Source organism: Pongo pygmaeus, chromosome X (genome assembly GCF_028885625.2).
Source record: "Pongo pygmaeus isolate AG05252 chromosome X, NHGRI_mPonPyg2-v2.0_pri, whole genome shotgun sequence".
In the NCBI taxonomy this organism is placed as follows: domain Eukaryota; kingdom Metazoa; phylum Chordata; class Mammalia; order Primates; family Hominidae; genus Pongo; species Pongo pygmaeus.
In genome coordinates, this window is record NC_072396.2 from 68,986,008 (window position 1) to 69,012,350 (window position 26,343).

General features: G+C 43.0%; 1 protein-coding gene and 1 long non-coding RNA gene across 5 annotated transcripts; one reads left to right on the forward strand and one right to left on the reverse strand.

The window, feature by feature from the left end:
- Positions 1 to 1,110: 1,110 nt before the first annotated feature.
- On the forward strand, positions 1,111 to 5,408 carry LOC129024685 (uncharacterized). Its single transcript, XR_008497122.1, has 2 exons — positions 1,111 to 1,194; positions 4,463 to 5,408. It is a non-coding gene; the product is annotated as an uncharacterized LOC129024685 (long non-coding RNA).
- A 1,977-nt stretch (positions 5,409 to 7,385) lies between these two features.
- VSIG4 (V-set and immunoglobulin domain containing 4) lies at positions 7,386 to 25,542 on the reverse strand. 4 transcript variants are annotated; one of them, XM_054473079.1, is made up of 8 exons: positions 25,395 to 25,542; positions 19,084 to 19,440; positions 18,074 to 18,355; positions 13,675 to 13,737; positions 13,102 to 13,151; positions 10,673 to 10,777; positions 8,490 to 8,511; positions 7,386 to 8,265 (listed from the first exon to the last, which is right to left on the reverse strand). In XM_054473079.1, exons 1-8 carry the CDS (start codon positions 25,447 to 25,449, stop codon positions 8,165 to 8,167), a joined length of 1,035 nt encoding a protein of 344 aa, XP_054329054.1. In that variant the 5' UTR covers positions 25,450 to 25,542; the 3' UTR covers positions 7,386 to 8,164. The 4 variants fall into 4 exon arrangements, with proteins under 4 accessions (XP_054329054.1, XP_054329056.1, XP_054329057.1 ...); XM_054473081.1 differs by having other exon boundaries at positions 7,386 to 8,149; positions 10,673 to 10,783; positions 13,083 to 13,151; XM_054473082.1 differs by lacking the exon at positions 18,074 to 18,355 and having other exon boundaries at positions 7,386 to 8,149; positions 10,673 to 10,783; positions 13,083 to 13,151.
- Positions 25,543 to 26,343: the final 801 nt, after the last annotated feature.

A 26,343-nucleotide genomic window follows, 5' to 3' on the forward strand; every position in this document is an offset into this window, starting at 1 on the left:
CCCTCATTAGCCTGAAGGTCACAGTTGAACTTAGGGGTCTGGCACTATTTTTTCTTTCTCAAAGTCAACTACTTTCTTCTCCCTTCCTTGTAGCCAATGTAGGAAAGTAGACGAAAACCTCAACATTTAGAGTTAGACCTGAGTGAAAAATCTGCCTTCTCTATTATTTTCTAGTTTTGTTTCCTTAGACAAGTCACTTTATTTCTGTGTGCCTCAGTTTCCTCACCTATAAATAAGAATAATAATAATACCATGCCAGAGAGTTGTTGAATAAATTAGATAATACACATGAAAAAATATCATAAGTACTCTAATAAATGTGAATTTCCTTATTTATTTCCTTCGGCAAGCTCCAAGATGACAGAATGTGGCCTGTGGTTATAACTGTGCCCCAGGGCCGGCTTCATAGGCATAGGACCTGTACAGCTTCACAGGACTCCATGCTTAGAAGGACCCCACACTTAGTTTAATGTTCTGCTGTCATCATCTTGATGTTCTTAATTTTTACATAAAGGGCCTATCGTTTTCATTTTTTACTGGGCCTTGCAAATTATGTAGCTGGTTCTGTATGCCAGGAGAGAAGTTGGAAGTAAAATGGTATTCCAGGACCAGGAGGCATACTGGCAGAGTGAAAGAACATGTGATTTGGAGTCCATAGGGATGGGTTTAAATTTCAGCTTTCCACTAATTTGCTTTGTGATACTGAATATTTCCTTTTATCCCTCAGAGACTCTGTTTCTCAATTTTGACTACGGGTTTTTTCATTAGATAATGTCTCAGTTCTGGTATTCCAGGTTTCCCTCAATTATTCTGGGAAAATCTCCTTGACCCACAGGCAGAGCCTAGGGCAGCCAGGTGCTTTCTACTCTCTCTCTCTCTGCAGCTTGGAAAGTTAGTGTCTGTTGAAGGTCAGCTGGGAGTTGGTGGAGGCAGGGCAGTGGCCTGCTACTATTGCTGCAGTAGCAGACCCTTTCACAACAGCATTGTTTTGTCATTTTGCACCCAGATTTCCGTTGGCTAACCTCAGTCTTATCTTCCTCATTTCTGTTTCCTGTTGAAGACACCAAGGGCCCTTCAAAACACAGAAGCTTCTTGCTCACGGCAGAAAGTCCAATTCCATCTGGCCCCTGCAGGTTGGTTCAGCACTGGGGAATCAGAGTCCCCTCCATGACCAAGGCACCACTCCACTGACAGGTATGGTATCCATTTGCCCTCTCTTCTTGGATTCTCAAGCTGGGGCAGAGTCCATGGCAGCCAAGGGTGGCTTGGATCTGCCCATCCCATTCTCCTCAGACCCTCCTCAGGGATCAAGGACAAAGGTGGGAGGAAGAAGGTTTCCATTGGCCTTTTATCCTAGAGGTTCTAATAGAGGGGAAAAGGGGATAGGATATTTTCTATCCAATCAGGATGCTTTGGAGATAGTCACATGGAAGTGGAATGTTCTTTGGACCCAGGAGTCAGGAAATTTGAGTAGCCGTCCTTGTTTTACCATTTACCCAATGTGTATCTTTGGGTAAGTCCTTTCTCCAATCTAGGACACAGTTTTTTCACCCCTTTTGCAAAATAAAAAAGTAAAAAGAGGAAAAGAATGATTAGATAGATGCTGTCTAGAGACCCATAGTTATTAGATTCCTTATTTTCATGATTGTCAGCCCTCTGTCAAGAAAGAAGATGAGAGTAATCTTTGCATATGTAACCGTGGGTGGGGCTGAACACATTCAAGAGGAGAGTGCTGGTGGTAATCCATATAGCACTCTCTGAGAGGCATGACTCAAAGATGAAAGCCTCTTTTCTAGTCCAATCTTTGACTCCTAGAGATTCAGAATTCAAAGACTCTTAGAGACTAGGTACATATGGAAGAAACTGATGTCCAGAAAGAGGAAGAAAGGGACTTGCCCGAAGTCATACAGAGAATCTGTAGCACAGCTGGGTCTGGGCTCCCAGGTCAGTCCTAGGAGGACTGAGACATCAAGCAGCAGGACCTGTCCTGTAACTGACCCAGTTGGGCCTCCTCATTCTAGAGGCAGTCTGGAATTTTTAGGCATGGTCCTGAGGACTTCTTCTTTTCCTCTATTTTTCTTTCAGGTACTTGGCTCATTCTGAGTGTTCAGAGCTTCCTACACACCTACTTACCCCTCCTTCTTCTGGTCTATTCCCTCCAATTCCCTCCATAAAAACTGACTCATCCTTTGCATCAACAATAGTGGCTTGGTGAAGCTCTCCAATAGACGATTTTGCATTTCATATGGGGAAAAATGATGTTATTCTAAGTAATATAACAGACCAAGAGAAGAGCTTTCAAATTCCCTTAATATCATCCCACATAGACATTTATCTCTTCTTTCTATGGGTCTGGTGAACATTTCTCAACTGAATGTGATTTTCTTACATACACTCCATTGGAGAGGCATGAACAGCAAGAGTGGAAATGAAACCAGTCTAGTTTCAGCTCAGCCACTAACTCCTTCCATTAATACTGGAGCAATGTTGTCTATAAGGCTTTACAAATTTCAAAGTACTAATAATTTTTAGCCCCTTTTATGCCTCCTTTCCAGGCTTTCTGGAGGTGAATAAAGTCAGAAAGGGCATTCAAAAGGCTGTGAACACCTCCAGCTTATCTAGGTCTTCTTACTGGAGCTGGCAGCCAATGAGGGTAATGACACAAAAAAGGTAACAATCCATTTCTTTTTTTCCTGCCATCCCCAACTCAGACTCTGTTAATCAGCTTGCTTGGCTGGCCTCCAACCATAGGTCCAGGGGCTGAGACAAGGTCCTTTTGAGCTCCTATGTGGGAGGCTCTGGAAAGCTTAGCAACACTTTCCAACAACTTTGCCAGGTAAGTCTTCTTGTCCCCATTTCCAGAGAAGACAACTGAAACCCCAAGAAAGACTTGCTCAAGCCATTATTGGCTAGTTGATGGCCAAGACAGCATTAGAACACAAGTTTGTCTGATTCTTTCATGCCATATTTGGTGACCATGACTGCTGCTTTTGCTGCTGGGTGGCTTAGGCTGAATTGGGTAGGTAGAAAAGGAAGTGAGGGAGTGAAAGAGCTTTAGTTTTGAGATTACTGCCAGAACTTAAATTGAAGGGGTATGTTACCTCCTTACATTCAATTAAAAGAATTGAGCAAGAAAAGACACTGAGTGTTTTCTTGTTGAAAGACAAGGCTGAATCCCTCTGTCTTGCCTTTGCTTGGACAGGGCTTTCCAGCCTCATGGGGGCAGTTTATCATTTCTGGTAACCTTGTGATGTTTGCCACTTTTCATGACAATATTTAATGTAGACCAGCTACCTGCTCACAGATCAACTGCCACAGCTGGTAAGGGCAGTAATTTGATACCAGCAACCTGGCATTTTTAGCAACAGGATCTGATTGTTGCCAAGGGAATTCTCCCAGAAGTTTCAGACCTGACCCTGCTTCTGGCAGCTTCCTTATTGCCCTGGTGGCTTGTGGGTTCAGTGATCCCAAATGCTGCTTTGCAAAGCTATTGCCTGTTTTTGCCCTCTTTGTTGATGTGTCTCCTGTTTTCCAGAGGGATATACAGAGAAGGGGGGCAAAATAACCAATGAGGAAAGCTGTATAAGGCATACTGCTGAACTGCAAAAAATTTATTGTATAAACTTTACAAGTCTCCTCCCCAGCATGAGCCTTTGTTATCTCATTTATAACCTAAGTGAGTGAGACTAGATGATCTTTAAGGGCAGTTTAATAGCTGCCATTCTTGAGTCCCTATGGGTCAAGAGGATCATGTTAGGCAAGGCTGAGACCACAAGAAATCAATGTCACACCTGTCCAGATCCTGCTAAATCAATTGCCAATAGCTCTTTCTTTCATTTTGGTCGTACAACCACTACTTTTTGAGCGTTTGTTGTGTATTGAATACTGAACCAAAGGCTTTACATGCATTATCCCCTGTCATTCTCACAATAACCTTATGAGGTAGGTACTATACTTACATACATTTTGTGGGTGTAGCAAACTTGAGCTCAGAGAGGTGAAATGATGTATCCAAGGTTGCCTAGCTAGCTAATGGAAGAACTAGGATTTAAGCTCATGTTTAACCTCAAAGCCTATGTGCATAACCACAGCTCTGAAAACGCAGCTTGGGAGAATTGAGAAGAGGGAGCAAGGATGCTGACTCTAGGGTCTGGTACTTTCCTCAAGTCAGGGAGGCAGGATGATGACCAAATTTTCCCCTCTGTGCTGCATAGAGGAACCCACTGAAGCTTGGGACCCCTAGAAATGCCATAGTTACAGGACTCAGGCCTGATGAGCTTCCAGCTGAGCACTGGGTGTCACTCGGGCTTTACCTGCTTATCTTCAGGATCTCTCTTCTGGTTAGGAACCTTATGCCTATTTTGCTCACTTCCCTATTCTGGTGCTTTGGCTGGTCCTTTGAGCAAGATCCCCGGGGCTAAGGGTGTGACTTCATCACTCCTTTCTCTCTCTTTCCCTCTAGGGTCACATCTCCCAGGAAGATCTCACTTCCCCACAGAAGCTCTTGGCCTGGCCTCCTGCAGTGCCACGCTCCGTGTATTTGACAAGCTGAGTTAGACACTCCGTGTGGTAGAGTGTCAGTTTGTCAAATACCCCAAGTGCGGCACATGCTTACCAGCTCCAGGCCAGGGCAGATGGTATATGACGAATGGACTGCCAGCTGGATACAAGGATGCTTACCAAGCACCAAGTTCTCACAAGTTATTTTACGTGACTCTGCAGGAACTGAGGCATTATATCTGAGGACACCAGGGGAAAAGTGTGGCATCTCTGGGAAATACAGCCCTGGGCTGTGTCTACACATACCATGAGAGTGCTGATGGGGGCGCAATAGTCTTGAAAATGTATAAAGCATCCGGGAATGGAAGTGCTCTTTGATTCATTATTATTTTCTTCCTTCATATTCGCCTCCCAGAGTCTCCTATCTAGGACATCAGAATTCTCACACAAGCATCATGGCTTACCTGAGTAAGCAGGGCTTAGAAATTCACTTTCTTGATACTCAGTCTTGCCTTCTAAACACTCCTTGATCTTGCCTACCTCTCCCCTTTTCCACATGTCTTTTCCTCTAGGAACACTTTCTCCATTTATTCCTGCCTGTCCAATTCTTCCGTATATTTCCTGGACCAGCTAAAGTCCAGTGTTTCCAGAGACTTTTGAAAGTCAACTTAACACTTTTTCCTTCTTTATTCACAAAGCACTTCTTCCCTGTGCCCTGGTGTGTGCCCCTTTCTCTCCTACTGTCTAATAGCACCTCTTGAACTGTCAGTGGACTTTTCTAGGGGTATTCTTGAATTCCCAACTAGATTGTGAGCTTCTGGAAGACAAGGCTATGTCTTTGATTGTTGTCTCCCCTACCACAGCCCAGTACTTTAGTTACAGAAAATAATAAATATTTACTGATTGATTGACTTTCCTCTTGTCTACTAGCTTTAGGTTTGGGAGCCAAATTCTACCCTGGATTTTGAAAACAAAATCAAACTGTGAACACCACAATGTTACAGAGCATATGAGGTAGTAGCCAGCATGAAGGATTTTTTCTTCCTGAGAAACAGTGTCAAGGGCTGGAGGAAGAGGGTAAAATAGCAGACTCAGAGGGCAAATAAATTTTGGTACTACTTGGTTACACAAGGTTATACAGGTGCTTTCTTGTAGGATTTTTCAGAGCCTTTAATAGTCTAATGTTGCATTGAGACTCTCAAAGAGGAAACCATAGAATGAGGCATTTGCCATACCTATCTGATCATGAATTTTCTTTTCCCCCACAGCCTTCTCCTGTGTCAATGTCCAGTGAAGCACGATTTGGGAAACTGTCCTAGAGAAACTTTATACCTTCCCTCTCTTCTGGAGATCTTTTCCTCTTTTCACTCATCTACTTTCCCCAACCAGCCATCTGCCTAAGAAAGGTCCCATGTTATCATCTCATTTTTGTTTAGCCTCTGCAGCTGTGGACTATCTTTATTACACAGGAATTCTTTACTAGCTTGTCCTGTATTTAAAAGTATTCTCAGTTTTGAGGCAAAGATGATCCAGATGCTGCAATAAATATATGCATTGAGGAGTTCACAGGCCTGACTTTTGTTCTCCTTTCTACCACTAACTGTGTTTTTCTTCCTCTCTGAGCTTCATTGTCTCATCTCTAATATGGGAGTATTAGAATCAGTGATCTCTAGGCTCTTTAAGATGAATGACTTTGAGATATCCCTGGGAGTCCTTAGCTCTTATGGAGCAGCGTCCCTGGATGTGTGGCTCCTCTTACCAGTGAAAAGGCAACCAAGATTCTCTTCCCAACACCTAAAACTCATTTTTCTACGGGTAGTAGGGAAAGATAATGGGTATTTTCAAAGGCTGTAGGGTCTGGACGCAGAGTTGTTTCATGAAGGAAGTTGAGGTTTCCCCTGGGTGGAGGCCCTATTTCAGAGGCTTGTAAGCACGATGGGGAAGAAAGAGTTGTTCCTTTCGCCAACTAGGAGAAACTAGTGTCTGGAATGAGGAAAACGTTGAGGTTTTTACCCTGGATTTGGCATGTTGGGTGGTGGTGAAGTGGAGGACTCCTTTTTGTTACTTTCGTGTACTACTCTGTAATCATTGCAAAAGGGGAGCAGCTCCTTGTGAAACATGAGCTGACCTAGGGGCTGCATGGGAACCAGAAGTAGCAACATGGCAGCTTCCTTGAAGAGTGCAGAAGTTGATTTGACATTAATTACATGGAGAAAAGAAAACTGTGTTGACCTGGGTCAGAACAGGTCCTCACAGGGGAGCCTGATTTAAAGGTGTAGGAACTTACGTACACATACAAACTCTCTCTCTCTCTCTCTGTCACACACACACACGCGCGCACACACACACACACACACACACACACACACTCCTCGCCCTATTCCTCCTTGAAGAGAAAGGCTTTTTTGCTCTTATCCCCACCTCACATTGTAAGAAGGGGCCAGGAGCTAAGGAAGATAACACGTGAAAAATGCAACTACCCCCAAGATTTTAAGATTCAAAGAAGTGGAAATCCTTGGGAGTGGTGCATCCATACTTTGGAAAGAAGGAAATCCCTTCATTTCTGCATTCATAGTCCCCTGAGACAGAAGGACTTTTTCTTTCTTAGGCTTCCAATTGATGTGGGAAGAATCATCCAGGTGTACCTGGCAGGATGACAGATGGGATAATGGAAGCCAGGGGAGTACTGTTCAATCAAGTATTCACTGTTCTCCAGCTGGGCTTACCAGTGGAGTGAAGTAGGAGTGGCATGTGTGGGAAGGGGAAAGACCAAAAAAGCAAAAGCAACATCCATATTCTCGAGCCCCAGCCATCTTAACTAGTCTCACTTTAATTACTTTTAGTAGGTCCTACCATACTGTGAGAGAAGACCAACACGACTGAAGTTGCTGTTATGATTAGATATTTATTGAACACCAGGAAAGAGTCAGAACATTAGACTTACAGTGTAGGAGTAGAACTGAACCCTAGTCTGTGAAATGACAATTTCAATTAAAAGCTGTCTGGCCCTGAAGAAAGAGAAATGATCCTGGATATAGCTGGTCCTCTGAGCTGGCAGAGCTGAGCCTCCCTCTGGTCTTCTGGTGGCAAGATGCCAAAGTTGAATAGTGTCTGTAGGCATGATGACCAAGTCCTAGTGCTATGGGCATCTTCCCTCTGGTATTTAGAGAGGACTACCAGAAGCCCCTGGCAGAGATACTAGAAGGGCCCAGGGCCAAATCCAGCAACTGGCTTACTTGAGATGCATCTGGCAAATTCTAAGGCAAAGCCAGTGACTCCCAGGGGCCCCGGTGTTGGCAGGGCAGACACTTTGGGCTATCCAGGAAGAGAGGTAGCAGGGAAGAAGGCCATGCAGAAGGCAAGGACTGAATAGGCAATTATGTCAGCAGATCCTGGCCTAATGGGGCATTTTTAACAGACATTCTTTCCCTCAGTGGCCAGAAACTCATAATCCAGAGGAACTGTGTCCAGCAGGCGGGCGTAGTCGCCATTGATCTGGGCGGTGATCTGGTACTCCTGTCCTATGCAGGGCTCATCAGAGTAGTTGTTGCCCAGATTCTGGGAAGTTGGCTCATCACTGGAGCAGCCACTTGCGAAGATAGCCACCCTCATGGTTTCTCCAGAGTCGTTGGCCTCTCTGGCATGCGCCCTATGGTCCAAGAGCTCACCACCCATAAGAAGGGGCTTGGGGCTGTGGTCCTGGTTTCCCACCCTTCTGCCTCAATTCTTGCCAATTAATTCTCAGGATCCTGCCACCCAGGGATTCTGGAAGCAGAAGGCAGATAGATCTAAATTATCCTTTGTGTTCAGAGGGCCAAAACAACCTCAGAAGGTGCCTGAGAGAGGGAAGACAGCTATGTCCTGACCCTGAAGGCCTCCGGCCTTAGGATTGGGTCTGTGCCACATCCCCCTTCCTCCATGTTTCCTGCCAGTAATGAAAATTGAGGGCAGGGACGGGGTCAAAAATGGAAGAGGAGAGACTTTCTTACCTGGCCGCTTCATAGACATGCTCTAGAAAAGAAGGAGGAATCATGTCAGAAGTTTTCATGGCAAGTGGACAAAGGTCAAGCATGGATCCTGGGTACCAGTCAAAAGATGAGGGAAGGGTACAGAGGAGGGGATTTTAATATGTCTCAGCTTTCCAACAACTGGGAGGTATTGGGGAGGTGAATTGAAACACAGAGATGCAAATTTATCAGGTAAAAGAAGGGGAAGCACATTTGGTCACTATCCTTTTTGTCATCTTGGACTCAGGATATTGGGCTGGAGCAGTTTCTCGGTATGGGTTGGGGGAGGGCACTGGAACTGGACTTGCTCTTTACCCAGGAATCTCCCCCAAGGATCCCCAGAGAGTCCTTGTGGGAAACTTGACTGTCAGGCCACATACCAGGAAGAAGGGGCTGGATTAGCCTGATGCTGATGGTCGTTACCCAAGACATTCCCAAATGCACTCACCCCCACCATATAACCGGGAAAAACCATGGTATTGGTTACCATTGCCCCCTAGTGTCTGTGGAGGAGGAGTGTCCTATATTCCATACAGGCTCAAAGGCTTAGGTTGGGGCAAAGACAGATATTTCTTGGTACTGCCCTCTAGGTGCTTATAATTTTTCAGGGATGCAACTGGAAATGCAAGCATTAAATGACAACAAAGTAAACAAGGGAAGCCACAGGACTTTTGCCTTATGGTAGAGCCCTGCATTTCTGTGTCTTACTCTCCCATTGGCCTATGAGCACCTGTACTGCAAGGGTCGTGTCTTTTTCATCTTAATATGCCCAGCACCTGTCACACAATAGGTGCTCAGCAATTATGTTAAATTAAATTGATGCTCTGAGGCTGTCTCCCTTATATAGAGATAGGAAAGAGAAGTTTTTGGAAATGAGACTAGGTATAAGGAAGTGGTGGGTTGAGAAAGCTGGCTAGAGCCACATCACAGAGAGACTTGAATAGAATGCTACATTTTGACCTTTATCCCCTGGGCCATAAGAAACCATGGAAGGTTTTTGAGAGAGAAACAATTTAATGTGGTTACCGTTTATGCCCAGCCTCATCAAGACTATATGCGAATACTTTCATTTTAGTGCCCCTGGGGTTTGTAGTCATGTGCTATCAAGTTCAGCCTCATGGTGATAGCCATGCTAACTGGCAAAAGCCAGAGCTTATAATTGAAACTGGGAGAAGGAGATACTCAAGGCTCCCTTCTGGTGATGGAAATCCATCAGACCCATGGTAGTAACCAGGCTATTTGGGAGTAAGAGATACTACAGAGAATAAGACAAATTGATGCTAGGCAAAATGACTAGTGCACTGGGCATTGAGAGACAGCTAGTATTTTTTTCTTTTAGAAACAAGCATCCCAATTTTTTTCCTCTCGCTTGGTTCATAGTTTTTAAATGGCTCTGACAACTGTGCTGTCATTATGCCACTTCCATGCTTGAAAAATTTGGTAACTTTTAGTGCCCTTGCAAGGCCTGGTGAAGAAAGTCCAAATTATTTAACCTGGCATTTAAGGCCTTCTATAATCAGGAATAAGCTTTCATTTCCCATTGTACTTCCCTGTTGCCCATCTACAGAAGTTTTCTTTATTGATGACCCCACTCTCAGTTGTCTTTCAGGCCCTAACAACTATGCTGAAGTAGTTCTCTCTTCCTGAAATACTGTCTCCTTACAAATTGTTTTCATCCTCCAAAATGTGGTCTAAGATATTCTTCCTTCTGAAATCCCTTGCTAATTACTCAAGCCTTAAGTTACTCTCTTCTCCTCTGGATCCCTTTAACATTGATTGTCTTCTCTAGTTTTTGAGCTCATAGCCTCTATTGCTATGTATTGTTATCGATAAACCCCATGTTTCTACCTTGAATCTCCTAAATAAATTGTGAGCAACTTGAGGTCAGGGATTGTGACTTCTCCTTCTTTTGCATCATTACAAGTTGACTCGTTAGAAAGATGGCTGTACTTGACTGAGTACCAAAGACTAGCACGTTTAGTGCCATAAGTCTTATGCCAATGTTTGCTCGAACATCTGCCTCCCTGCACCCCAACCTTAACTCCCAAACTAGGCCGGGAGCTTCTTGAAGTGCCTAACACAATGCTTGATACAGAATTTAGGCTCAAGTATACTGACAGAAAGAATAAATGAGCCAAAGCCACCTTCTCATATTCATCACTAACCTTGTTGGGACATCTTCCGACAGAGCACGATATAGGCCATAGTAAAAACCACCATACAGCACAGGGAGATGATGAGGATGATAGCAAAGACAGGCAGGCTCTTTCCTGGAGGGTAAAACAAGATCAAGTGGTATTTGGTTGAAAATAAGGCCAGAAACAAAAACTCTAAGGAACAGCCCAGACTAGGCCAGGCCTTTTTCTTTTTCATTTTCCATATTCTCCTAACCTTCTTAGCTAGCCAGAGAGACAAAACTTCAGTCCCATGAGAAAGACTTGAGAAAGAGATGCCATGTGTAAACAGGTTTTTCCAGATTCACTGGTGGGCTGATTGGCCTGGGCATTTGAGCTAGTTGTCCATGCTTTCTATAGGGCCAAGACAGGTTTTCACCTTCCCTTAGAAAAAAGAAAATAATATCCTGACTTTCCAGCTTCACCAAAAATGCTACATACCTTATTAAGATTCTGGTCAGTTACTTCTAGCCACAAAGATTCTTCCCATCACACTCTCTGGTCAAGTCCCCAGCTTCCTTCTTTCTCAAAACATATTTCCACTGAGCCACTTGAAACACATATTCCCATTATGCCTAAAAGCTGAAAGAATCAACTGGACTTGGCTTCCAGTCCTAGATCTGTTATTTACTTGCTGTATGACTATGGTAGGAAGAATAATGGTCCTCTAAAGATATTCACATCTAAATTCCCGGAACCTGTCAGTATGTTAGTTTACATAGTAAAAAGGAGTAGAGATTTGAGAATGCTACATTGTTAGTTTTGAAAATGGAGGAAGGGGTCCATGAGCCAAGGAATGTGGGTAGCTTCTAGAAGCCAGAAAAGACAGACAAGGAAATTAATTCTTCTCCAAACCCTCCAAGAGGAGCACAGCCTTGCTGACTGACAGTTTGATTTTAGCTCAGTGATAATTGTGTCAGACTTATTTCCAGAAGTGGAAGATAATATATTTATGCTGTTTTAGGATACTAGGTTTGGGGTTAGTTTTTACAGCAGCCATGGAAAAATGAATACAGTGACCTTAGACAAAACTTTGACTGTCACTAGGCCTTAGTTGCCCCATAAGTTCAATGAAAAGATTGGATGATGTCTAAAGCACTTTTAGCTATAATATTCTGAATCTAAGAGGCTAGGTCAGGGGGGATAGAGAGAGGCGTGAGGAAAGGAACCTCAGTGTACTTAGGATTTGTTGCTGCAACTGGCTTGTTTTCATGAGACTGTAAGATATCGTGTCCTAGGAATCCAGTATTTGTGGTCCTCAGAGTGTCTTGTTGGAACTGAGAGAATTCAAGTTATAAGCTGGTACAAATCGAAGAAATATTCTCTTTTGAAGAGAGTCAAGTACTAAAAAACTTGGTAGAGAAAATAGGGCGCAGACCCAACATCTAAGAACTTAGACTTTGCCCAAGGTTATTTTCTCATTTTTCCAAACCAACTCCCTATGAGGCATTTTCTAACTTCTCTTCTCCCAATAGATGTTCTTCTGGGAGAAGAATGGAGCTATGGAAATCTTGAAGCCAAAGATGGCGATGCAAATGTGGCACATAAAACAGGTTTGAGTGCTGCCCAGGGATAGCCAAAAAGCTCTGCAATCAGGAATGGAGAGGTACAAAGAGCATTTGGAAGTCCATTCTCTCAATTATACACAGGCAGAGAATGAGTACCAGGAGTGATAGTTATCAAACTATTTAATTCCAACCAATCACAACAAATGCGTACTGTAGACTTGGAGTCTTAGAGATTCCTTGGTATACCTTTTGTTGCATGACCATGGGGGTGGTCTAGAGAGTTCTGAGGAATGGGACAAGGCAGCCCCAGGTAATAATGGAGGGCTCAGGGGTTAAGGGGAGCAGCTAATTATCAATTAGTGTGAGAGTGTTCTATTATTTCAACAGTCAGTGTAGTCATGTCAATGCATACCAACTGACTATCAGATGCAGGTGAAACACAAAAGATTTATTTGGGATTTGAATCTCTGAGACCCTGACTTGGGAATTTTCAAGGCCTTGGAGGAATCAGAAATCAGCTTCAAGCGGCTTGAAGAGCCCTGGTTAAGAGCTCCAGCAATGACACTCTGCCATTATCCTTACCTGGCTGAGGTGATGATGTCATAATGTCCTTATCCGTATTCTTGCTCAGAATGTTTGGAAAGTATATTACTATGACAACACAGAACTAAATAAAGGACACATTTATCACTCCCCTTAACCTCACTCTGACTTTGCTCATCCCTGGATCTGTATCTCTCTCTCTACATCCCACCCACTTTACCCATCCTCAGTGCCCTTGACCATTGCTTGGCACATAGCAGGTAATGATTTGCAGAGTTCAATGCTGTAGAACAGTGTGCATAAGGGAAAGTTTTGGTCACAAAGCTTAGAGTTAAGAAGAAAACATAGAAATCCTGACAATGTTCCTACCTGGCCCATGTCAGTGGTCCAGTCCCAGGATTGCTTTACTGTAGATATTGCTATGAATATAGAGAATAGGGTCAGAGATGTCTCTCTTCTATCAAAAAGTTGAGAGATAGGAGATGGTTGAAAAGGTTGGAGTCCTTCTCTGGCCATTTGTGCTGTACTTTGCAGGGTGCCTGACCATGTTATCAACCACTAGTACCACGAGATGAGGCATCTTCATTTCTTACTGTTAGGTGTGGGCAGTGATAAGAATTCCCATCGAGGGGAGGTAATATACCCAAAGTCACACAGCAAGTCAAACTAGGAGCAGAATAGAATTTAGTGTTCTTGTTTTTTTGTATTTCCAATGGGAGTATTCTAACTCTCTCTTTCCTTTTGCCTCAGAAGTTTTCACAAAAAAAGAGTATATATTCATCATTGTTACCTTTCTTTTGTTTCCATTCCTTTACTGCTATGTTCTCTCTGAGGAACCAAGTGACTGTTTATTAGCCATTCAATGGCATTGTGATTCCTTCCTTGGCTACCATGACACCATTTTGAACCTCTACTACTTCCTCAAACCCTAGTAAAACTCACCTTTCAAGGGGTATGTCATGGTTGTAGGTGCCTCAGTCTTGGTCTTGAGTAGCTTTGAGGAGTCTGCAAGGAAAAGGGAACCGATTGAAGGGACCTTGTACCCTTGGGTGAACAGTTTAATGCCCTAGGGAAATAGGAAGTAAGTAAAGGCCATTCAGGTCCATACTTGGACCTGCCTCAACACTTCTGTCATGATGCTGGTAAGTCCTGTGTTGCTTGTTCATCTTTCATACATCAATCAAGGACAGAGTTTTTAACTCAGGATTAATAGATCTCAAAGGAAACTGTAGCTAGAGTTCAGAGAGTCAGTCAACTTGGATGGGAAAATATATTCTATTTTTACTAACTTCTAACTGAGACCTAGTAATTAATTATCTTGAGAGAAACTTCGGAAGTATCATAAAGAAGGTGGCAATGGGTGACATCAGTGAAAATGGTGACATAATACCCTCCAGAAATTTACCCTTTAACAACATCAGTGAAATAATGCAAAATTTGATGTAATCAACTTTTTTTTTTATTAGAATTTTGCAAAATAGCCAAAGGTTTGCAGCACCTTAGACAGGATTTATGGAATAAAAATATCCCAGTTTTGGTAAGAACAGCAAGCTTTGTGCTGTTTTAACTTCTCCTAGTCCCCTTACCCCTTCTACTTCAGAGGTAATCTTGAACATACAACCCCATTCCAGGTGCTGGAATGAGCCCAACAAACTTCATTTTTGAATAATTGCCATTATTTGGCCTGTCTGGTGGTTCCCTGAAAGACCTGACTCAAAAGACTTGTTTTATTGGTCACCCAGTGCTAAGAGCCTCTCCCCAGGGATGGGGTAGCATTTGTCACACAGCTGCCTGAGGCAATGGATAATAGGTGAGAGAAACAAAAAAACTAACCAAAATAGCCTTAAAAACAGTTGAGGAATAAGATTTCCATAGGGATTTTGAAGAGTTCTGACACAGTTCTGGGAAACTAGGAGGCCACATACAAGCCCAGGGCCGTGTACCTGCTCAGAAAAGACATGAGAAAACCATAAGCTCCTCCCTTTTGCTAGCAGAGGAAACAGCATGCTCCGTTTTAGATGTGGCGAAACATACTAGTAGATAAGGCTGGATAGGTAGGCTGAAAACAGACTAAAAGAGTTTGGGCTTTGTTCTTTGGTTGGAAGGATCCATGGGGTGTAACAGAAGGTTACACCTTTTGAGAAAGGTTTACTTCTTTTTGAGAAAGGAAGCAAAAATTGTTCAGTCTATTTTTTTTGGAAATAATTCTGACAACAGTGTGGTAGGATTTTCAAAGGTGAGGCAATAGCATATTTTTCCCATTCATTAACAAATACAGTATTCATCTAGTGTCTAGTGTCTTCTTTGTGCCAAATACTTTGCTGGGCTCTGGAGGACAGCAATGAAGTAGACAGGTAGAATTCTGCACTCTTGAATTTTATAATCTAGTGACATAAAATATATACTCAATAAATATTGAATAAGTTGATGATTTTGTAAGAATGTATGAACATGGAGAGAACATTTAGAAGACGACTGAAATTGTTTTTTAAAAAAGAATATGAGACCATGAGGGTATAGGAAGAGAAAGAAAAAGCCTAATAAGGTATCTGATTCAGTAGGTGAATTCACAGCACTTGGTAATCTTGATGATTATTTGACGATGCGAGGTAAAAGAGAAGGAGGAGTCAAAGGTACTGCTGTGTTTTCTAACAGGTTTGAGGAACAGGTTTGGTGAGTAAAAGGTACATTCAGTTTTGAACAAGCTGAAATTATAAATGAAGCTGTCCAGAAGGTAACTAGACACTGGGATCTAGCAGTCAGGAAAAAAAAAAATTACAGATAATATTATGGTTTGAGAGTCATCAGACTACAGGTGATATTTGAAGCCACAGAAGTAAATAAAATCTCTTGATAATATAGAAATACATGCAGAGATGAATAAGAATTGAGTCTTTGAGAACATTTACAATTAAGGAGTGAATGAAAAAAGAGCCAACAAAGGTGTCTCAGAAGGATCATTCAGGAAGGTCTTAGAAGAACCAAGATAAATTGATAGCAGTGATTGAAAGAATATTGAGGAGGATAAAATGGCCAACAGGGTCCACTGCTGCAGAGATGTTGAGGAGGAAAAGTATGAATGGAGAGGTCTTGGGATTTGGTGATATGGAGGTTAATGATGACCCCAAATTACAAAGTTATATTGTGGTGAATGAATTGAGTGATTCAGCTGGTGGAAGTTACCTTCGTGAGAAGGTTGGTAGTGACCATAGGAGAGATGAGGTGGCAGATGGAGAGAAAGATTTTTGAAAAATAATATATATATATGTATGTATTAGGCTTGCACACTGACATATGTATATATATTATACATGCGTATATATTTGGCTTAGGTAGAGGATAAAGGGTATTGCAGGGCATTGGAGTAGCTGATGTTAAGAGTTCAGGAGGAGGGGCTTGTTGTGGAGAGGAGCAAAGCATACCTTACTCTGAGCCAAGAGGAAATGGATAGGGAAATATCAAGGCAGAGAGGAGGGTAGTTGATAAAATTCACATCTGAAGAGGGCCTGGACCTTCTTACAGAGGAAGGAAGTTACCTTATCTTTTAGGAGCAAGGCTGGGGGCCTGAAATAAGGTAGAAATGTTCTGAAAAGCTGCTATGAGGAATGAGACAAAGATAAGCAAATAGATAGACACACGGCATGGGGGCAGGCAGTAGATATCGCAGGGCATAAAATTAAAGTGGAGTCAATTCATATCTGTGTTTTGTTTTGTTTGTCAGCAAAGCTCAGCAGTCCAAGAACATGAGCAAAAGCAGGGCCTCCAGAGACATTCTAGAAATAAAAACAGTGCAGAGTGAGGTGGAAGGGTGAAAGGGCTGAGAGTTCCATAGGGCAGAGGTGAAACGGGGTCAGACTCAGGGGACAAGGTTGGGTGGACAAGGAGGCAGGTAGAGGTAGCCAGGAAAGATTACCTTGGCTCACAGAGCAGGGAAGAGTGGAAGGCTGAAAATAACTTCCCTGAGCCTCAGTTTTCCTATCTATCAGTAGGGGGCAATGGCGAGCCCTGCTTAACAGCACTGTAATAAGCATTGACTGTGAGAAGGAATAAACAGGCGGGTTTACTGTGAGCAAGTTCTTGCCTAGATGGTATGAGAAGTAACTCACAGAAAGGCAAGAATGTTCAATTCGTCTCTTTATGAAGTATACATTCTTGGATTTTCTGGTCATGCCCTGCCCTCTCTGCTTGACCAGACTGTCAGCACTTAGAGAACTGGGACACTGTTCATATAACTTTCAGGGCGGACTACTCTTGTTCCTCCCAAAACTAACAAACCATGATCTACAGCACACACATCCTCACTACAGCTTAACTTTGGGAAACAAATTCCTCCAGGCAAACATAAGAGTCTCAAACCAACATCAGTCTCCTAGCCCAAATGGCAGTAAGCCATTTGGGCTAGGTTTATGCCCTCTCCTTACACAGAACTATCCTCAGAAGATAATAATTTTCAGATAGTTCTGAGGGAAATTCCCTAAAATCGGTTAGTTTCCAACATGTTTTGGGCAATGGTAACCTTGTTGGGGTGTCTTTCTTTCCAAGGAGATCTCTTGAAAGCTAAGAAAACTCATCTGGACATATCACTGCTGGACTCTTCATTTAAGCCTCAGCTTACAGTCTTTATATGCATAGTTTGTAGTGCTCCCAGGACAGTGCTGTAAGGAATAGTCAAATCTTGATTAACAAGAGCCCATCTTCAAGGATACTTCAACCAGAACTTGTATTTGGGTTTACAATGAAGTGGGGGAGGGAAGTTAAAAGAAAGCATGTAGATATATTAGATCAAGCCTAATCAAACAAGCAAAACAATAACCAAACAAACAGAACACGCAAACAAAAAACAACAGCTTTCAAAGGGTGCCCAGGATCTGATATAGATTCAACCATGAGAAACAATCAGACATAGTAGGAAGAGCATGAAATCTGAGTGCAAATCCAGATTTATACTTCCTTGCTGTGAGACAATGGGCTAGTAGATTCCCCTTTCTGATTGTTTCCTCTTCTGTAAAGTAAGAGTAATGATAACTATCTCATGGGACAGTCGTGGGGATTCAATGAGAAAATGTGTGTCAAGTTATTGTACTTTGTATCTGGCAAATACAATGTGCTAGTAAATCTCACTCTTTCCTTTACCGTCTTTATCTACTTAACCAATGGCATGATAGGCAGTGTCTCTATCCCTGTTTTCCCCAGTCCAATTTTTTTTTCTTTGTGATTGTATGAGCATTGCCTGCCTGGGATCCTACTCTCCCAATTCTTCTTTTGCATAAGGGCACCTTTTGAGGTATCTTTGGTTCAAGTTGGTGTGTTAAGATGCTCACCAGGAAAGAGGGCTGCTCACCTTTGACCACAAACTTCACAATGTCGCTGTGCTGCTCAGAGCCAACCTGGCCCTTGGCAGTGCAGAAATAGGAGCCCGAGTCAGCTACCACTGCAGGCTTGAAGAGTAAGGTACTTAAGGTTGCTACTTTGATAGGTTCCTGGTTATTAGTCTGTTGCTTATACCAAATATAACTGATGGGAGGAGAACCCCGAGCCTGGCATTGAAGGCTAATCCTCATTCCCTGGGGCACCGTGAAGCCATAACCACTGCCAGTTGTCACTGTGGGCTTGGAGACAGAGACTGTAAAGAAAAGACAAGACAGGAAACTCTGGGCAGTCGTAAGGATATGGGACCACAAGGCTGAATCATTCTTGTTGGGCGTAAGGGCATGCATATATCTGCAACTGGAACTAAAGGGGGCTTCTGACTTTGGAGGAAATAGGAAGGAAAGGGCAATACAAATAAAATGGCTTCCTTTGAAGGTAGGTACTTTTTGGTATTACCTGGGGTTTTGGAACACTTGGAAGTAAAAATCAACTGATCTTTAAAAATAATGTAGTTTGTTCTGGGGCTCAAGTAGAGCTTTTGATTACCTGCAGTTGTGGATTATCAGGGCCAGACCTTTGTAAAATTGTCCAGCAAGCAAACTTATCCTGGCTAACCTCTGCCTCCCTTTCCCCAGAGCTTCTCTATCAGCATCTATCTACAAATTAAATATACTCATTTTTGAGTTGTAAAGCCCAGAGCCCAAGGAGGGTAACTGGTCTATGGATACTGGCATTTCTGGGACACTCGAAGGGATAGAGATTTGCAGGTCAGGAACCCTTCCCAGCACTTCCTAAATTTAACCATGGGAATGCTGACCCTAAGAATCCGCTGCCTGTCCACTTCCTCTGATAAGCACATATACCTGTGGAGAGCCTCTGTATAGATAAGCAAAGGCCTCTGGATTTTTCAGGCGTTTCTAGAATTACATCCACTATTGATTCATTGATTATCAGTGCTTTCCTACCCCCATAGTGACTCACGTTTCTGGACACGGAGCTCAGTAATCTTATCTCTCACAACTTGGTTGCCATCAGGAGTCTGCCAGGTGACTTCACACGTGTAGTGGCTCCGGTCATCCATCTCCAGGGTGCTCAATTGGAGGGATACATCTCCTGGAACCTTGTGGCTCACATGCAGGCGGCCCTGGTACTTTGCCTGCTGGATATGGTCTCCAGAAGAGTCACGTAGAAAGATGGTGACAGGGTCTGAGCCACGTTGTACCAGCCACTTCACCAAGACTTGGGTGTAGCCTTGCTGGGGGTCATAGGTGCAGGGAATATTCACATCCCCTTTCCAAGGTCCTGTTACGCTCTCTGGCACTTCCAGGATGGGACGGCCTGAAGAGGCGGAACAGAGGAAAGAAGCAAACGTAGATGGCATACCTACTTGGCAACTAAGGTGGCAGTGACAAACCTCAAAAGGTTTCTGAGAAACACCACTCAACTTTCTTTCTATCACACTTTTGTGTACCTGTGCCCTTTTGCTCTTTGCCAGCCTTCTCGTCAATCAGAACCAGTCTTCAGAATGAAAGCCTTTAACATTGTTTAGATCTTGTGAGTTTCAAGTCCTTTTTATGTTACTGTCTTGCTATGAAGGTGATCCTAGGTAAGTCACCTTCTTACCATGGAAGATTCATTTACTTCATCTATAATGTGGAGAGTTTGGATGGTAGGCGCTCTAGATATTCTATCAACTCTGTCGTTCTGCAAATCCATGAAAAAATTTTCCTTTCACATTTTCCAAAAGAGATGTGGAAGCAAAAATGCTAAGCATTTGGGTCTGGACTATTTCATTTTGTGTAAATTTGCACCTGGAGAAACGTGGAGGCTTTTGAGATCAGCAAGAAAGGGCCCTCTGCCCTGTTATCTTCTCTTGTTCCCTTAGAAATCCTCAGTGAGTGGGGTCCCAACCCTAAGCTGTTCTCTGGAAGACAGGCAAAAGGAAATACTGAGGGTGGAATCAAGTGTGAGGAAGAAGTCTGGATATATATTCCTGTTTAACAAAATCATTAGCTATTGTTAAATTCGAAACCTGCACTTTGTAAACCTGACTTTTTTTCTGATATCTTTTGTTTATTTTCCTTTTGGTTTCTCTTAGTTCTTAGCAAGGATACATAGGAAAATTTCATCTTGAGGGGGAAAAGATTGCATCCATTTTTGGTCTAGAGAGGAAAAGGTTCTGAGTGAAATCCTGAAGCTGGCTGTAGTAGGGGTGGTGATAGAAGCAATGGGAGATTGCTCCTTGGCGTACTTGAGAAGGAAACCCTTAGGGATGGGGGTGGGGGTGGGGGAAGGAGGCGGGGATGTTGAAACAGCCATTGCCTCCCATCAGAATTTTCCATCCATAAGCTCTTATTTAGAAGATTTTTTGTCTTATTTAGCTGGGGCCAGGAGTGTGGGGTGGGTATATTTCGGCAATATATTCATGTCTCTCCTAAGAGAGGTGGTTTCAAAGATATGAGGTATTCCTGAATAAAAACCTTTTAATGAGCCTAGAATTACCAATATTCAGTCAAGTGGATGGAAGATGACATCTTTTGGATGGGTTGAGTGTATGTTTTCTAACTCCCAGAATGTACTGTCCAGCATCAGGACTTCTGTTAATAGAGATACTAAAATCAAGCCTCTAGCCTTTGCCCTCACCAGGGACTCTTAGAACATCAATAGCATATTTTAGTCAAGAAAAAGCCCTTGAGTAGAAAAGAATAAATAAACTTAAGTCCATGTTGCTAGATCCACTATATACTCTCTGGAATGCTTCGAATTTGGCAGAGAGCAGAACTCAGACCTACGAATGGGAATACAAGAGGGGCAGATTTTGGTTTGCTCTATTTTCCTAATTCTATTTCTTTTTATGTTATTCTTTTCTGCTTTTCGCATCGCAGAACGGATGGTTTGCCTTAAAATAAACTTTGTGATTAATCAGAGCTGTCTGTGGATGGATAAACTGTCTGGGGGAAGTTCTAGGCTTTGTTTGGGTCTTAGCATTGCTCTTTAAGGTCCCTTCTAATCTTAGGTGGTCCAGTGTTAATAGACTATAATAGAAATAGAAGTTATATAATTATATGATCCAGCTGGTGGTGAATTTTCACCAGGTAGTGGGTTTCACTGTGCTATAGATAGTTCACACCTCCATGTGATTGCAGATACAGCTTTTCATCATCATGGACATACATGCCCATACATATTTTTGGCCACATGCAAGCACAAACATACCATGCTTAAACCCCGTGAAAACTGTGAGCCTCTTGGTTTAATAGGCTATTCCCATTAATCTTCCTCTGGACTTTCCCAATGTCCCTCCTCTTCAGTGAAAAGCATTCTCACATTCCCCTCTTGGGCAACAAAGCAGCATTCTGCTGTGAGTTGAAAATGCCTTTGTCTATGCATATGCATGTCTTCCTTCTGACCTTAGGGGAGCTGCAAGGCCTGGCTTGTATTTTTCCTCCCTGGGAATTTGCTGGAAATTCTCACAAAGCTCAGTCTGGCCTATCAAGAAAATTGCTAGATAGTCTCAATTTCTCAGTTTTGAAAATCACTTCTGGAAGTAGGTCAGGCTTGACTCCTCCATCCCAGAATGAATAGGACAGAGTTGGTAACTAGACTTCCCAAAATGGCATGTTTTTTTCCCCCTTTTACTGTTTTTTTCCTTTCCCTTCTTCCTCCTTTATTTCTTCTACTCATTGTTCCATTATGCTTCCGTTCCTTTTTTGTTCCTTCTCCTTTTTCTTAATCTTATCTCCTCTTCCTCCTCATGCTTCATTAGTTGCATAAAGAGAGACTGGATTATGGGTACAGGACATCACAAGAAAAATGACATTGTACTATTCCTCATGCTCTCTGATCTCCAAAGTGAAGTAAACCACAATACCACCGACTTGTATCTTCTACCTTTCCTTGTAGTTCCCCTAGAATCAAGTAGGAGCCCCTAATGAGAGCAGGAAGGTAATGAAGGACTGTATGATGTAGTAGGAATAACACTGATCTAAGCGCAAGGTCTGCCTTACCACATATCTCTCTGTGTGACCTTGGGTAAATTACTAAACCTATCTGAACTTCAAGTCATTATCAGTAAAGTGGAAGTAATAATAAAGATTCTATGGAGGATAATTGTGAAGGTTAAATGAGTTTATACATGTGAAAGCACCTAGCATATGGCTGGCATTCAGTGGGTGCTGGATAAATGTCAGTCTTGTCTGATGCCCTAAGTGAAACTTCTTGTATTTGTCTTAAATTATTCCTATCCTATAGCAGTCTTCAATATGTCATTTCCTGGATAAACAGATTCATTAGGTTGGAACATTGTCAGCTCTTTAATATTGACATGAAGGAGAAGTCACCACACGGTAAGGTAAGGAACCACTCTCTCCTGTCTGATATAATCTACTGAGTTATGGGCAGGTACTAGGTTGTCTGTGGGTTGTAGGGCAGCCAGAGAGAACACAGCAGCCCGTGCCTCCAATAACAGGGCTGTTTTGGCAACCAATGTAAAATGTTGGCCAAATTAAGCAATACTCCTGATTTTCCTGGAAGATTGAGTATGAAAAAACCATTTCAGGAAACCCCCCACCTCATGGCAGAACACTGTGCCCATTATGGATACCTCAAAACCACCAAATGACAAGCCACTTGGTATAACAGGGGTTGAGGTACCAAAGAGGATGGAATTTGGAGCCTTCTGGAATGGCATAGCTGGAAGAGCTTTTAGAAATCACTTAGTTGCATTTCCTTATGGTACCTATGGGTAAGCTGAAGCCCAGAGATAGGAAGATGCTTACTCAAAGTCACATGGATAGCAAGGTCAAAGCTAAGTCTGGAGGCCTAGAATACAGGTTTTCAGAAGCTACACTGCTTTCTTACCTTCTTAACTTATTAAACTGTCAGTCAAAATTGAAACCAGCAACCTTTTACCTGGGCCTACCTGACATGGCTTCTGGGTGTTATCCAAGGGTTAGATATTATCCCATGATTGTCTGAAAAAAAATGCCCCCATCTGCCAGCTGCTTTCTGAAAAATCTTTCCCATAATTCCAGAGCCCTGCTCTCCTCCCTCAGGAAATGTTTGGATTTCCTTCAAATATTGGCCTTCCTCAGGAGAAAGACCACGGCTGGATATTGACTTAAGGAGCTTTGATGAAGGAGGATTTGGCTTGAGAAAGAGGGAACAGTATTGAGCTTAATGTGGTCCTGAGACCCAGCCTTATAAAAGCAAATGTCTGATGCCTGTGTAATGGTACTGAAGAAAAGAAAGGTTGAATTTGCTAGGTGTGTGCTCCTTTATAAGACCCATTCTAGCTCTCTTTCTGAATCCCCTTCCTCCCATCATCACAAAGAGGGTGACATTTTCCATGTCTCTATCCCATTCCCCCACGTGACTGGCTTCTCTCCCTTTCCTGGAATGCCTCCTGGATGGAGGTTTAACTTATATAATAGATGTTTATAAGATGTTTCTGAAATGTTTAAAATGTATATAAAATGTGAATATTAGAAATTTTTTAAATTTTGATTATCTTGACGTATCTCTTAGCCCCACAGGAAGAGGCTAGCAGCTTATTCTGGCCCCTACAGGCTTTTTAGCAGTGAAGCTGCAGTCCCACAGAGCTGTCCAGCTGAGAAACCCCTTTAAGGCCAGTCAAGTCAACCTCCTCACTGTACAGATGGGCTAGGAACAATGAGGTCCAGGGAGAGGGAAGGTATTATTTGCAGCTCAGCATAACCTGAGCCTCAGGTCTATGGTGTAAGAACCTGTATACAAATGGAAGGTCTGCTTCCAGGTCTGGAAAAGCTCATAGGCTGGGGAAGGAGCAAGACACATGAGTGCTCTCTCTCTCTCTCACACACACACACACACACGAATGCACACACACACATACACAGACACACAAACACAGGATTTAAATTTAACATTTCTAAAATGCTCCCTCAAGCCCCAGGCTTGAGCCCTAGCTCAAACCAACAGACTTGGAGAAGGTAGAGAGATACATTATAAAACCTGCTAGAGAATGGAAATGTGGTAGTTATAGAAAGAAAAATATTTTTTCAGGAGCATTAACTCTGCCACTAATGCTCTTTGGCTTGGGGGCAAATTATTTTTTCTCTTGGTTGACTTAATTCAGAGTCTTTTCTAACTCTGAGGTTCCAGAGTCTGATGGGTCATAGAGCCCCAGGATAGGGTAACCTAATCAGAGTCAGCTATGGAAAGCTGGATTCTTTCTGACCTCACAAGTGACACCAAGCTAACACCTATCCAGCCTTTTTCTCTAGGGATAATAGGGAAGCAGCAAAAACCCCCTTTACCCTATATTGGATCTCACTTAACTGTTACCCAGGTTGAGTTTCCTGAAAATCCATCTCACTTCTCAGGAGTGTAGATGAGGATGGAGCTTCCCAAACTCCAAGGAAATAATGCCACTATGGAATAGTCCATCCTCCTTTGGGATTTGTATCCAGCCCATAAATAGCCCAGACAAATTGAGTCATGTCTATAGGGAAGAGAGTTAGCCCAGGAATGGGTAAGAAACCAAGTCCTATGAAGACTAGTTGAAAAAGCTGGGGCTGTTCAGTTTGGAGGAGAGAAGAGTCAAGGAGACATAGTACTTGTCCTCAGGCCTTTGAAGGGCTATCACAGGGCAAGGAAGCATCTATGTTCTGTGTAGCCCCAAGAAGCAAAGCTGGGGCTTTTGGATGGAAGTCAGAGGGAACTGGATTTCGTTAAACGAAAATAAGAACTTTCTAACAGTTGGAGCTGCTCCTGGATAGACTAGATGGTCTGGGGAGGTAGTAAACAGTGAAATCTCAATCACTACTGGATGTTTCTGAGCACTTATTCATGACAATGAAGGGTGGTATAGGTTACTTCTATAGTCCTATCCAACTCTTAGAAAACACTCCTTCTTCGGGGGTTGTAAATTTTAACAGAGGACAAAGCTTGGAGGCAGAGTGGTTAAGTCCAATTGTAGAATTTTAGATGAGAGGCAGCAGATGGAGGAAAAATTCGGATGTCATTGGGAACCTTCTTGATGCCCCTGAGATACAAGCCCTAGAAAATCATGCAGATGTTTTCCAAGAGAAAAATCCTTTTTCAATTTCTGCCCAAACTTGCCTTCTGGCTTCTTCAGCAGCCTTCAACTATGTCCATCTATTTTGCTCAAGGCTGAGCGAACCTGCAGAGTTTGGCTGAGAAAACTCACCTGCCCAGTAGGAATAGGCTTTCCTTAGTAGACATTAAACACCAACCCTCTAGCCTTTTGCCTAAGCCAGCAATGGCAGCCAGGCCCCCACTTTCTGCCTTACCATAAGTGTCCACTGTTAGGTGCCCCAGGAGTAGCAGGCCCAGTAAGATCCCCATCACAGCCAGAGCCACTTCTGTCCTTTCTTCCAGCCTCCTGCTACCAAAGAGGCTCAAACTTCTGGTGGCCGCCAGCGTCTGTGCCTGCTTACTTCCCTTCCTTCCCTATATCTCTCACTCAAACTCCTAGTCCCATCACACATTCCCCTTCCTTCCCTATTTCAGCACAGGTCATGTGGGGTGCCCCCCTTCCCCCATCTCCCTGGGGTTGGAGGTTCCAGGGTGAGTGAAGCAATTCTTCCCCCTGCTAGGGTGTTGACTTGACTTTCCCTGGAGCCAATGGGGCTTTCTGGTCTTTGATCTCCCAGGCTGTATTTATTTTGAGTCTCCTCCACAAGATTCAGAGGTTGTGGGGGCGACCTTTGGGATGAGTCTTCTCACTCCAGTATGCGGGTGTTTTCCTTTGTAGTGAGCACAGGGAGAAGAGATCAACTTTGCTGGCCTATCCAATTGTCATTAGTTGTACTGTTAACCCTTGCCTGTGCAGCCTATGCAAATAGACAGGGTGTTGGGCCTGGGGTGCTTTTGGGCTTAAGAGTACAAGAGCTTAGTGTATTAAAGGGCTTTCTACACATCAAAGCTTGAATAATTGACAAGCCAATGGATAAGGCTGTTATGGGTGAATATGCCTCATATCTCATATTGGGGAAGCTCTTTGAATCACTTTCTACAATGGCTCCACCTCTCTGATGGTAAGGGAGAATTCATTTTCATTAATGTTCTCTGTGCTTTTTCATAAGGAATTTATTTTTTACTTCTTTTAAGGGAAATTTAAGCCTAGCCTCCAGTGCAGTAGCCCATTAGTGGTGTGCTCTATTAGGTTGAATTTTTCATTGACTTCCAATTGGTACAGGCCCTTGACCTACAAGAGAGTAATATTATGCCTCCTAGCAA

Bases quoted from the DNA above. Each gene is read 5' to 3' on its own strand.
- VSIG4 (XM_054473081.1), bottom strand. From the start codon at position 25,449: ATGGGGATCTTACTGGGCCTGCTACTCCTGGGGCACCTAACAGTGGAC. The intron at 8,512-10,672 runs GTTAGTGATGAA...CTTCTTTTCTAG, and splicing joins TCGGAAGATGTCCCAACAAG to AGCATGTCTATGAAGCGGCC. The intron at 8,150-8,489 runs GTAAGAAAGTCT...CTTGGACCATAG, and splicing joins CATGTCTATGAAGCGGCCAG to GGCGCATGCCAGAGAGGCCA.